Source organism: Bos indicus, chromosome 1 (genome assembly GCF_029378745.1).
Source record: "Bos indicus isolate NIAB-ARS_2022 breed Sahiwal x Tharparkar chromosome 1, NIAB-ARS_B.indTharparkar_mat_pri_1.0, whole genome shotgun sequence".
Lineage (NCBI taxonomy): Eukaryota > Metazoa > Chordata > Mammalia > Artiodactyla > Bovidae > Bos > Bos indicus.
Window position 1 is genome coordinate 3,572,299 of NC_091760.1, and position 13,361 is coordinate 3,585,659.

The 13,361-nt window shown below is 37.9% G+C and overlaps 1 protein-coding gene across 13 annotated transcripts in view; it reads left to right on the forward strand.

Moving 5' to 3' along the window:
• The window catches only part of SYNJ1 (synaptojanin 1), a 90,971-nt gene that overhangs the window by 53,786 nt on the left and 23,824 nt on the right, over positions 1-13,361 (forward strand). For all 13 annotated transcript variants that reach the window (XM_070785660.1, XM_070785685.1, XM_070785680.1 and 10 more), the window contains 8 exons: positions 1,850-1,934; positions 4,967-5,107; positions 6,130-6,322; positions 6,560-6,718; positions 7,863-8,019; positions 8,608-8,725; positions 8,825-9,040; positions 12,002-12,080. In XM_070785660.1, coding sequence (XP_070641761.1) covers positions 1,850-1,934; positions 4,967-5,107; positions 6,130-6,322; positions 6,560-6,718; positions 7,863-8,019; positions 8,608-8,725; positions 8,825-9,040; positions 12,002-12,080 — 1,148 coding nt within the window. The remainder of the gene's footprint in view (positions 1-1,849; positions 1,935-4,966; positions 5,108-6,129; positions 6,323-6,559; positions 6,719-7,862; positions 8,020-8,607; positions 8,726-8,824; positions 9,041-12,001; positions 12,081-13,361) is intronic.

The window sequence follows — 13,361 nt, forward strand, 5'->3', positions numbered from 1 at the left end:
GAACCTATGGTAAAGTGAGAAATCTTTTTGTTATTTGATTCTCAGACAATGTAATCCATACATGAGTAGATAACTCTTTTGTGTGTGGGTTTGTGTATTTATTTTTTTAAGATGTGATTTTTTTTCTCCTGTTTTTATTCTTTAAACTGATGCATAGCAAATTTATTTTGTGATTAAGAATTTTTCAAACCTAATGTATTTTGTTTTTCAAATAGAGCCCTTTATTTGCTAAGATAAGAAATAGGGTAGGTCATGAGTAGGTTTACAAAACTCATTTTGACATTTATTGTCCCTGTAACAGAACAATACTGATTCATCCTTGTAAAAACTCATCACTGAGTTTGGGTACTCTACCACCAAGCTCTTAATAGCCAGTACTTAAGCTGAGGATGCTTGTATTAAGATTTTTAACTAGAATCATGGATTTGAGGACTGTTTGCTTCAACTTGAATTCCTTTTTAAAATGGTACACATTTACCAAGTGTTATTTATGAAGGAGATATGTATAGGAAATACTGTGAGATACAGATTTTTCTTTTTTAGTTGCCTTTAATCAGTCACACCTTAAACCCTGGGAATTTCCCTAAACTTTTACTAAAATGCTGCTTTTCATTTTACATTGAACCTAACTTGAAATTGTAGCTGTAGTATTAATAGTAATAACAATAATAAAGTAACAGCTAACACTACTATTATGAGTACTTGACATCTATTCATTTAATCATTATAACAGACCTAATACATAGCCACTCTTAGTATTTCAGTTTTTAGATGAGGAAACTGAGACACAGGAAGAGAAGTGACACGCCCAACGTCATGCAGCTGGCAGTGACAGAGCCAGGATTTAGGGATGGACATCTGGCAGTTTGATTCTGGAGTTGTGCCGCACTGCACTTTGTGTGTGAACTTGGGCAAGTTGCTTAGATTTTCCAGAGCCTCAGTTTCCTGTCTGTAAATAACAGGCAGATGTAATCTGTCTCGTAAGGTGTCTGTAGTAAAAGAGAAGATTCACAGGTAAGCCTTGCACACAATAGCAGTCAGTGAATACTTTACATTTTTTATTCCTCAGTATTTGTTCATAGTATTTATATAAGCTCTTTCTCTTAGCTATTTGTCCCGTTTCTGAATGCTTGGGCCACCCAGGCTACCCTGGGCTTGCTTATCTAAAGCAGTTCTGTTCTCTTTTGGTAAGCCATGGGAGAGCTAATGGCTAGAAGAGAGGGGTCTGAAGCCCTGACTTCCCATTTTCCTGGATTGCTTCCACCTAGGAATTTCCAAATTAAAGTGTAAAATTCCCTCTCAGCTGTTTGCTCTAATTTGAGTTGGTTACTCGCCCACCTTATTGTTTGTGCTCTTTCTGAAAAATTTCTTGGTGGCTAAAAAAGGAGGGGATTTATGTATACTTAGGGTTGATTCATGTTGTTGTACAGCAGAAACCAATACAACATTGTAAAGCAATTATCCTCCAATTAAAAATAAATAATTTAAAAAAATTTTAAGTAATTACTTATCCATTTGGATTCATCTTTTAGCCTTTGAGAAGCGGCTTGTTTCTCTGCTGTCCATGGTTCAAACCATAACAACAGTTCTTTCAAAAATGATTTCTGAAAGGACTTATCTTCAAGAATAATAGTCTTCGAGAAAAGCAAACTTAGGTCACCTAAATAGAAATTGAAAGTAATTTTGTCCCCCTCATGGTTTTTTGCCTTTAATTTGCTTTTGGTTAAACTTGGAACACAAAAATGGACTTGTATGAGATCTGATGTTCGTCTTAGTTCTGTTGGGGTAGGGAAGTTGCCGTTTAACTAAGGCCATCTTTTAAAAGGCTTTCTTGGATGCTTAATTTTAGATAAAAGAAGTAAACCAATGGATATATTTGCAATTGGTTTTGAGGAAATGGTAGAGCTGAATGCTGGAAACATTGTGAATGCAAGGTAAGCCAGCCAGGTAACACACAGGGAAACTTTCTAGTTGATGAACATGGGGGACAGGTAACTAAGTACTTACTACAAGCATAGATAGAGATAATATATGTGAAGGTGCTTTTTAAACTGTAATTCAAATAATAGTTCTCAAACTTTTTGGTTTCAGGTCTTTCTACACTCTTAAAAATGTTGAAGATCTTAAAGAACTTTTATTTATGTGGTTTTATCTCTTGATACGTATCACATTAGAAATTAGAGACAAAAATTTTTAAGCATTCAGTTCATTTAAAAATAATAACTCATTACATGTTAACATAAGTAACACATTTTTTTTCTGAAAAGTAACTATTTTCCAAAACAAAAATTTACTAAGAAGGATGGCATCAATTGATAGCTTGCAAATCTGTTTAGTCTGGTTTAAGATGGCTGGGTTCTCACATCTACCTCTGCATTAGTCTGTGTAGTGTGTTGTTTTGATTGAAATATATGAAGAAAATCACATAAATACGTAGTTGGAAACCAAAATATTTTAGTAGCCTTTTTAGATTTTTTCTTCTCTGATAATACTCAGCAAATAGTCATTTTTGGTGGTTAGTTACAGTGTGGAATCTGAAACCATAGTGATGAACTTTTTGTGCTCAATTATACCAAAACATCGGTCTGTCTTTTACCCGTGCGTGATTTTGACACGTCATTCATTAGGCATTTGGAACATAGTAGTAGTAAACTAATTATGTAGATCTTTCAGAATTATGTAGATCTTTCAGATTTTGATACATGTCATTGTATAATATCAAAACATAATATTGGTTAATTTCATCACCAAATTAATTTAATCTCTTCAGCAAATTCTTCAACTATTGGGAAGCTGTCAAGATCATAGTAGCAAATACAGGTTTATCAAAATTCCCCCTTTTCTTTCAAAATGTAAATTTTATTATTAGAAATATACACCATAGGTCATGTCCTTTGAAAACACAGGCATGGTTGAAAACATGTTTGCCGGATAGTCTAAATTTGAATAATCATAGTGTGTCTGTCACTAGTTCTTCCAAGTAAAAATTGTATTCTATAAAAAAAGTGGCATTTCAGCTCTGACCTCAGACTTGAGTGCTTTTTTCTGAAACAGCCATCATGTATGTGTTCAGTGTGCAGCAAAAGTGGTTGGTTTGTATTTTTCCATTCATTACACAGAATATAAAAAGATGGGCTTCTAGGATTGAGCTTTGACAAAATTAGTAATGTTTACTGCTTCATCAGGATGTTCTTAGGTGAAATGGCTATTTTTGCTTGGTGTTGGAGGTTCTTGGGATTTCCCTGTTGGCTCAGACGGTAAAGAATCTGCCTGCAATGCAGGAGACCCAGGTTTGATCCCTGGTTTGAGAAGATCCTTTGGAGAAGGGAATGGCAACCCATTCCAGTATTTTTGCCTGGGAATTTCCATGGACAGAGGAGCCTGGAGGGCTGCAGTCCATGGAGTCACAAAGAGTAGGACGCATCTTGGGCACAAACCTATTACTCTGAAAATGTATAAAGAGAAAGACAAGCATTTTCCCTACCTTCTTTGTATAAACATGTTTCATAATAACTGGATAGTTGATAAAAGTTCTTTACAGAAGAATTCCAATTCATTACAAATGCCCATGGAATGCTGAATTTATGAAATCAACATGTTGTAACCTCTGTTGGTGGAGAAGGAAATGGCAACCCACTCCAGTATTCATGCCTGGAGAATCCCATGGACAGAGGAGCCTGGCAGATTATGGTCCATTGGGTAGCAGAGAGTCAGACACGGTTGAAGCAACTTAGCTTGGAACCCCTGTTGATAATGGATCTAGGCAATGATCATCAGTTGATGTTAAAACCTTATAGAAGGATCAGTGGAGGAACTTCTTTATAATGAGTTAATTGTCACAGTCTGAACAGCCTATTAGATATAATATCTCAGAGATTACATGCTTCCTGCTGTGATGCAAGGCTGATTATACCACCATGAGGTTATTTTTGCCAAAACAAATCAATAAAATTGAATCATGCTTCTTTAATTACCAGTTTAAAACAAAGCTGACAGAAGTGCAAAGTATCATGAAGACACGTCAGGCAAATCTGGACTGTTAAACGTCCTGCAGACAAATAACCCAGCTTCTTAAAACATAAAGAGCATTAAAAAAGAGGATGGGGCAAGCTGAGAGACCGTTAAAGACTGAGAAAGACTTGAGGAGGCAACAAGCACATGCAGTGTGTAGACCTTATTTGGACCTTGTTTTAAAGAAACCTACTATAAGAAACTTTTTTTTTAGATAACAGGAAAATGTGAATATGAACTCAGTATTATATGATATTGAGGAACTGTTAATATCTAAGTGTGATAATGACCTTTTGATTACAGAAAAATAAAAATCCTGTTGCATTAGTGATGCTTAGTAAAGCATTTTTGGGTAAAATGGATAATTTTTCCTCAAATTTGTTGTAAAATATTCCAAGATTAGAGAAAGGGGTGGGGAGTTATGGAAGAAGAAAGATTGGCAAAATGTGGATAATTGTTGAAGCTGGTTAATGGGTATATGGTGGTTTATTTTATGCTTATCTTTTTTGAATATGTTTAAAATTTTCCATAATAAGTTTTTAAAGAGATATTATAATCCATGGAAATAAGAAAAAGGGGAAAATTGCATCTGGAAGCATGTTCTTCCCTGTTATCCTAATGAATAAATAAGGAGAAAATAAAGCGTACAAGCTTGAGATTACTTACACAGTGAGCACTTATTTAATAAGAAAGCTCAAATTTTCTTTGTAAGGGAGTCATAGGATAGGCTTTTGACGTGTGATGTTCTTTTGGCTCAGTTTTCTGTTTTCCTTTTTTAAAGGAGACAAAAACACCCAGCCCGCATAAAGATTTCACTGTTGGTGTGGATTTCGTGATGTCACTAATTTTATTAAATTTGGGCACATAAAGGTATAATTGATAATTGTCCTACAGAAATAGGCTGTATTACTGTCACCGTCTTTTTGAAGATTCCCTTGTTAATATTTTCTGGTAGCACAACAAATCAGAAGCTCTGGGCTGCGGAACTTCAGAAGACCATCTCCAGAGACAACAAGTATGTGCTGCTGGCCTCTGAGCAGTTGGTGGGCGTCTGTCTGTTTGTTTTTATCAGACCACAGCACGCTCCCTTCATCAGGTGAGTAGACAGATGGCGCTCCGAAGGCTGCCTCCTAACACCAGATAACCAAAAGGCCTGGCGTATTTTTGGCTTCAGAGAAACACTGACGCATGGTTCTTGTTTCTGAGTGTTCTTTTTTTTTTTTTTTAATTGAAGTGTAGTTGATTTATATGGACTTCCCAGGTGGCTCAGTGGTAAAGAATCCACCTGCTAATGCAGGAGACACAGGAGACAGGGGTTCAGTCCCTGGGTCAGGAAGATCCTCTGGAGAAGGAAATGATAACCCACTCCAGTATTCTTTCTTGGGAAATTCCATGGACAGAGGAGCCTGGCGGGCTACAGTCCATGGGGTCGCAAAGAGTCGGACATGACTGTGCATGAACATGCATGATGGGTGATAGTTGATTTAAATAGTGTTAGTTTCAAGTATACAACAAAGTGATCAGTTATACACTTGTGTGTGTGTGTGTCTATCTTTTTAAGATTATTTTCCCTTATAGGTTATTGCAAAAAAATAAGTATAGTTCTCTGTGCTATATAGTAGGTCTTTGTTGGTTATCCATTCTATATGCCCTCTCACTCGCGCCTTCCCTTTGGTAACCGTAAGTTTGTTTTCTGTGTCTGTGGGTCTGTTTCTGTCTTGTAAATAAGTTCGTCTGTATCGCTAAGTAGTATTCCATTGTATTTACGTACCACATCTTCTTTATTCATTCATCTGTCAGCAGACATCTAAGTTGTTTCCATGTCTTGATATTGTGAATGGTGCTGCAGTGAACATTGGGGTGCATGTGTTTTTTCAAATTATAGTTTTCTCCAGATATATCCCCAGGAGTGGAACCCCTGTATCATGTGGTAACTCTTGTTTAAATATGTTCTTGATTAAAGAATTGCTAGTAGTTTCTCTCCACTATTTCACAGGCTTCCCTACAAAATGCCCATGATGTATAGTGTTGTAATTATGTAATAGACATTCTTCATTTCTTACACACGCAGAACTGTTGAAATTTCTGATCTTGGATTTCAAATTCTTCCTTTTAAAGGGATGTTGCAGTTGATACTGTGAAAACTGGAATGGGAGGCGCAACTGGAAATAAGGGAGCAGTTGCAATACGAATGCTGTTCCACACCACAAGCCTCTGCTTTGTCTGCAGCCACTTCGCTGCGGGACAATCCCAAGTCAAAGAACGAAATGATGATTTTGTAGAAATAGCGCGGAAGTTGAGTTTTCCAATGGTAAACTCTTGCTACTTGTTTTCGAAAAGGAAGCTTTGGAACATATTTCAGTTCACCCCATATTCTATATCAGTTTTTGAAAAGTTGGAATAACTCCTAGAAATGTCAGCAAATAGATAACTCCTTGTGTTATTACTGTGGGGTTAAATAAATCGAACCTGGCAGGGGTAAGGCAAAGAAAAAGTTGTAAAACATTTTGTGAATTGATTGTTTGGAATTCTGTCTCTCTTCTTCCAGGGAAGGCTGCTCTTCTCCCATGACTATGTGTTTTGGTGTGGCGATTTCAACTACCGAATCGATCTCCCTAATGAGGAAGTGAAAGAGCTTATCAGACAGCAAAACTGGGATTCTCTTATCGCAGGAGATCAGCTTATCAATCAGAAAAATGCTGGACAGGTATAGACATACCTAAGATACTTGCATTGGGAAGAAGGGGATGTCTGATTATGAAAACATGCTTTCCCTAAAGTTTTTTTTTTTTTTTTTTAACAATCTCTTGGAGTCTATACTTAATAAGTATGTGCTAAGTTACTTCAGTCACGTCCTTCTTGTTGTGACGCTATGGACTGTAGCCCACCAGGCTCCTCTGTCCATGGGATTCTCCAGGCAAGAATGCTCGAGTGGATTGTCATGCCCTTCTCCTGGGGATTTTCCAGACCCAGAGGTCAAACCTGGGTCTGTTATGTTTCCTGCATTGGCTGATGGGTTCTTCACACTAGCACCACTCAGGAAGCCTTTACTAAGTATATATATCTATAGTTTGCCTTCTCTTTTTAAAAAAAGGAAAAGGAAAGGAAAACTTATAATAATTTCCAGGAGGAAAAGTATATCATGTCTCTATAAAATTCACCTTCAAGTAGAAGAAGATTCTTTTTTTCTTTCAGCAGTAGCAAATTTAAGATCTTACTCATCAAGGCTACTGCTGTTTGGCTCATAAGATCCTATGGTAATCTACTTTCATTTTTTGTTACTTATTTATGGCCATGCTGTGTGATATGTGGGATCTTAGTTCCCTGACCAGGGATCGAACCTGCACCTTGCCCTGCATTGGAAGCGCAGGCTCTTAACCACTGGACTACCAGAGAAGTCCTTGGAAGAATTTATTTTAAAAAAATTTTTAGGAAGAGGTGATTGAGGCCACTTGATATAGTACCTTTCTGATCATCAGACTTAAATTCTGATGGATACCATGTAACCTTCTTAGGCCCCAGTTCCTGTTGAGAATAAGACATCACACAATGTGATTTCCAAAATCCCATACAGTTCTAAACGTTTGATACTGCTCAAAAGTCTGGTGGAAGTTCATCGTTCCAGTTTTTGTACTTTGTTTACTCAGACATCAAGTGAGTGAGATGATAAAGCCCGCATCCTAGGTCATTTTGCCTTAAGCTCTGTTCCATTCAGTTAGAAGTGTTCCTCAGAGGCACATAGATTTCACGAGTCTCTAGCACATAATAGACATTTAGTGCATGACTGCCCGAATGAAAACAGAATGTTTTTGCCTTTTTGAAATAACTTCCTTTATGTATGTTTATTTTAGATTTTTAGAGGATTTTTAGAAGGAAAAGTGACCTTTGCTCCAACGTATAAATACGACTTGTTTTCTGATGACTACGACACTAGTGAAAAGTGCCGCACCCCTGCATGGACAGACCGTGTCCTCTGGAGAAGACGGAAGTGGCCTTTTGATAGATCAGGTGGACATCGTCATTTAAATAAGTCAATGCAAATTTTACAAGGAAGAGGGGAATGATATAAATGCCAAATAAGGCCAAGAGGACTACATTTTTTTTTTCTCAGCATAGGTTATCTAGAATAAAATAAATATAATTCAAATATAAAACTTAAAAAAATTCTCAGACCTGCTTATAATAAACACTTTGATTTTTCAATCTGTTTTCTTTCAGTGAAATAGTGTCATATAAAGAAAAGCAAGGAAAAACATTTTTATGCAATTAACAACTGAATACTAAGTAAGATTTCTAACTGGAATAACTCAAGTGGTTTTGCAAATATTTTGAACTGCTACTTGTCTGTTCAGTTATTTGTAAAACTCTGGTCATGAAGTCTCAGAAGTAAAGGCTCATTGTAGTTTTAACTAAGTAAAGCATAATATGATGACCTCACCAAAAAACCCTGACTTAACAGAGTCTAGACTTCATGCCCATCAGCAAGTGTGTCTGATGTCCCAGCCTCAGGCAACTGAAGCTAGTGAAATGAAGGATCTCCTGTGGTCTGTCATGCTCAGGTGACTTCGCCTGTGTTCTGTTTTATTCTGACTGCAGCTGAAGATTTAGATCTCCTAAATGCTAGTTTTCAAGATGAAAGCAAAATCCTCTACACATGGACTCCTGGCACTTTGCTGCACTACGGAAGGGCTGAGCTGAAGACTTCTGACCATAGGTTTAAGCAATCTCTGTATTTCTAATCATGCTTGAAATTTATTTGAAATACATCATTTCTGTAATGTTCCTAACATGTCTCCATTCCTTCATGCTGAAGGCCTGTTGTTGCCCTGATCGATATTGATATATTTGAAGTTGAAGCTGAAGAGAGGCAAAACATTTATAAAGAAGTAATTGCAGTTCAGGGTCCACCAGATGGTACGGTGTTGGTCTCAATCAAAAGCTCTTTACCAGAAAATAATTTTTTCAACGATGCTTTGATTGATGAGCTTTTACAGCAGTTTACAAATTTCGGTGAAGTTATACTCATAAGGTGAGTAACGTAAAAAAAAAAAGCAACTCATGATTCACAAATAATATCTTCTGTATTAAAAGTTACCTTTCTTAGTATTTGACTAGTATGTGAGTATTTGTGGAAATTCCCTGGTAGCTCAGTCAGTAAAGAATCTGCTTGCAGCGCCAGAGACCTGGCTTCAGTCCCTGGGTTGGGAAGATCCCCTGGACAAGGAAATGGCAACCCTCTCCAGTATTCTTGCCTGGAAAATCCCATGGACAGAGGAACCTGGCGGGCTAAGTCCATGGGATTGCAATAGTCAGACATGATTTAGCAAGTAAACCACCGTGAATATTTGTATCTTCAAACTAAAAGAAAATCATGCTATAGAAATATTATTCAAAAAACCCATGGGTTTTGAAACTGGACTCTCTGCTTAGAAAATTTAAAGTTGAGTAGTGAAACTTCACGTGAACATCTGATGACAAAAATACGTGCACATTTAGATATGTTCTCTCCAGATTTCTGTACACTATAACATGGAAGCCCTGTGGAAAAGTGAACATGTGATATTAGTATTTTAGTTTTTTGAGGAGTGATAGAAGTAAAGCAGAATGACTTTTCTGCCCTCCATTTAAGACATTAGATGTTCTCAGTAATTTTAAGTGATTTGATTTCCGTCTGATGGAGGAGCGGCGCTGCCCGGCACACAGTTAGGAGTCATCCTTCCCTGCCTTGGTTTCCGGCACTGACTTAACCATCTGCCTTTTGCAGAACCAGATGCCTCTTGCGTTGTTGAAATAAATGTTCTCTTCCCAGTGTACAGCAGTTTTGACAAACTGAATAACATGTGTTTGAATTTCATAGGGAAGAGGTACTATTAAATTCCTTTCTGTGCTGTTTCATGTGTTTATTGAGGGATGTTTCATAGCTGTTTAGTGGGCAAGTCTCTATACTGGGTGCTCTGGCAGACAGGGGAGGAATCGAAGATTCAGTTCCTATTCGGAATCTAAGAAAGATAAGCGTGTGTGTAATGGCTTCCTTAGGTGTTTACCGAACAGCCCACAGAATGAAGATGGCTTGGTTTCTTGCAGGGTGAGAAGCTTGCCTGAGAAGCCTCCTCTCCTTTCTGAGAGTAAATGGGCAAATAGAGAAGAAATTATATTTAGACTTACCTCAAATTGTTTGACAAAGATCTACCCTACAGGTTTAAAATGAAACAAAAAACCTCTAGAGATTTAAGACTCCAGCAAGTACATGGTGAAATTTCCCAATGACAGTAAGCGTTGCCAAGTACAGAAACACCGAACCACTGGGAGCATCATGTGGACTGTGTGAGTGGGCAGCACAGAGCAGTTAAGTGTTCTTGCGAGCAAGTGTGAACTCTTGCTCAGAGTTTACAATACTTTTTCCAATGATAACAAGCATTTTGGGGAAAGCTTTTGGTTGCAATTTAACACTGTCAGGGGAGTGGGTAATTTTCCTTGGTTCTATTTCGACACAACAAAAATTTGAGGCGACGGATATTAAAGCCCTTGGCGCATCACAGCTCTCGGATAGTATTACAGCTCCCTTGGTTTTATTTAGAAAATAAAGGAAGATACATCCTTGAGGCATGAGGGCATGCCAACGCAAAAGACAGGACGAGAAAAGAGAAAGCGAGCACTCTCTCTGGGTGAGAGAGAACCCATAGTGTACATAAGGAAGGAACGACTGACGCAGGGATAGGACCTTCCTGCCTTTTTTCTAGTCTCTAAAGAGCTTGGTGTTATTAGGTAGTTAAGAATAGGAAAAAGGAGTCCAGAATGATGGTGATTAAAAGACAAGGGAAAAGCTCTTGAAAATAGGACAGAAGAAGGTCTGAGGACCGGAGTGAGGACCTCAGGTAGAACAAACAGCACTCCTGGCTAGCCCCGTTTACGTAGGGCAGGCCCAGAGGGAGAAAAAAACATATAAAAAGAGGAGCCAAAGGGCTGGGGGTCTCTCCCACGCGTGCACGCTCATTGTCTCTCTCTGTCTCCCACACTTGCTCGCTCTCTTTTCTCATCCCGTCTTTTGGGTCGGGTCGGCATGCCCTCATGCCTCGAGGTTGTATCTTCCTTTATTTTCTAAATAAAACTGTGGGAGCTGTAACACTGTCTGAGATCTGTGATGTGCCAAGGGCTTTAACGTCCATCACCTCAAATTTTTGTTGTGTCGAGACAGAACCGAGGAAAATTACCCACTCCCCTGACAGTATTAAATTGCAACCAAAAGCTTTCCCCAAAATGCTTGTTATTATTGGAAAAAGTATTGGTAACAGAACAAGTACTGGTAACAAAACAAGGGTAATGTTATGCTGACGTTATAAAACCATGTGGTACCTCCTAACCTAGAATATTCTGATTGTTCCACCTTAAGACCACCAAGGTAGAACAGACAGGGGAGACACTGAAAGTAAAGAAGGACAGGAATACTGTCCCCTGTCACCTGTAGGCTAAACTGATCATCACCTTCAGCTCTAGAATAAGCCAACTGTTAGGGAATGACTGAAGTCATCATATGTAAATTATATGTAAATAAGAGATTTCCTGGAAATGTAGATGGGGCAGGCTACTTATATTAATTGGGGGGTAAGTCTAGAATGCTTCTATCCTATTGAGTAAAAATAGGAAAAAAGTACAACACACATTTGGAGTTCCGCAGGCCCATTCCTTCTGACAGACAGTTTTAGTAACACTGTATTGGGTTGACAAAAAACATCGTTTGGGTTTCTCCATACCTTCCAAGGGGGGAACCTGAACTTTTTGGCCAACCCAGTATCTAAAGGAATTTGAATGCTTTTAGGGAAAGAGAGCCCTCTCCTGGTCACCGCTGGCCCTGCCGCTCTCAGGCTTGTATTTTTGTTTCCTAGCCTCTGTAAGTCCTTGCTCATCAGTAATCATTGGACGAGTCTTTGGGCTGGTTATATCTGAGGTATTCATTACGTTTTTTTATTGTTTGTTTTTCTCTTCCTTAAAGATTTGTGGAAGATAAAATGTGGGTTACGTTTTTAGAGGGAAGCTCTGCCTTGAATGTTCTGAACCTGAATGGGAAAGAGGTAAAGTAGCATTTGTTGAATCTAAACCATTCAGTGATTTAGTGTCTGAGGACTGTATTTTTAAGATACATGCAGCAAATTATCTAAACGTGTTTCGAATATCTAGTTGCATGATGCCTCGGATTACCTAACATCCAACATCCTAATTATTTTTTAACTTTGACAATCTGAAAAACTAGAAGTAGTATGTCACGTCTGTGTTAAGATTTCAATGGAGAGTTTTTCAATTAACTGGTCGTTTCATACTTCTCTGGCAAGCTGTTTATGACCTCAGCCTGTGTTCCCCTCGGGGTATTCATCTTTTGAAGCTTCCCTGATGTTAATTCCTTTTCATAATGTGCTGTACATGTTCTTCCCAGTTCGTCTTGTGACTTTGTTGTTTTCACCGTATAGAAATTACTGATTTTTAAATTTAATTCTGCCTTTAATATCTTAAGCTTTTCCTCCTCCCATGATGTCATTAATATTTAAGAGCAGCTCTCAATTTGGCATCCCTTGTCAGCTCTTACTCCTTTTTTGAATATTTCTTTTGTCTTTCCCCTGGTCATTTTCCTTGTTTAGTTTTTTTCCTCCCTTCTTTTTCAGCTCTGTCCCTCACCCTCAAGTCTGTGTTACACTTTTAGAAAGTGCCCACCCTTAGCTCCCTTAAAAGATTTTCAAAATTCTGAAAAAATAATGTTTCTGGAGAACATTTTGAAAGTCAGACGTGTCCAAACCTCTCCTCTGTCTTTGTTATTACAGTTGTTTCAGCCCAGATCTTCTAGATACAAGTAGATCGATAGGAACTCTTCCATTTCAGGGGAGAATCTGGAAAAAGTACAGTGTAAGCAGAGCAAACTTAAAGGATAACCTGCTTGAGCATTTTTTTTTCCAGCATCTAAATTTCTTCCTTTTCATTCAGTTCTGATCTCTGCCAAGTGAATATTCTTGATGAAGTACATCTTAAGTGGCCATTGTAGTGATTGAGGCTTAAGAAGACTTGTTAGTATTCTTTGGTGAATGCATAACAAAGGTTGTTGACTTAAAAAAATAAATGGTCCATGAAGCCTATTGACTTAAAAAAATAAATGGTCCAGAATCCTAGTTCTGACTTCAAACCTCAGCATGGACGCTAAATTCCTATTAAACACGACTGTACTGTTCAGGCCGGCAGCTGTCAGCCTTTCAGACTGTGCCATGAAAGAATTCTGATGTCAGTAGCATTTAAGGAAAGTATTTTTAATATGACAGGACAATGTAACTTGATTATAATACATTGATTATTTTAGACTATACTTTTGT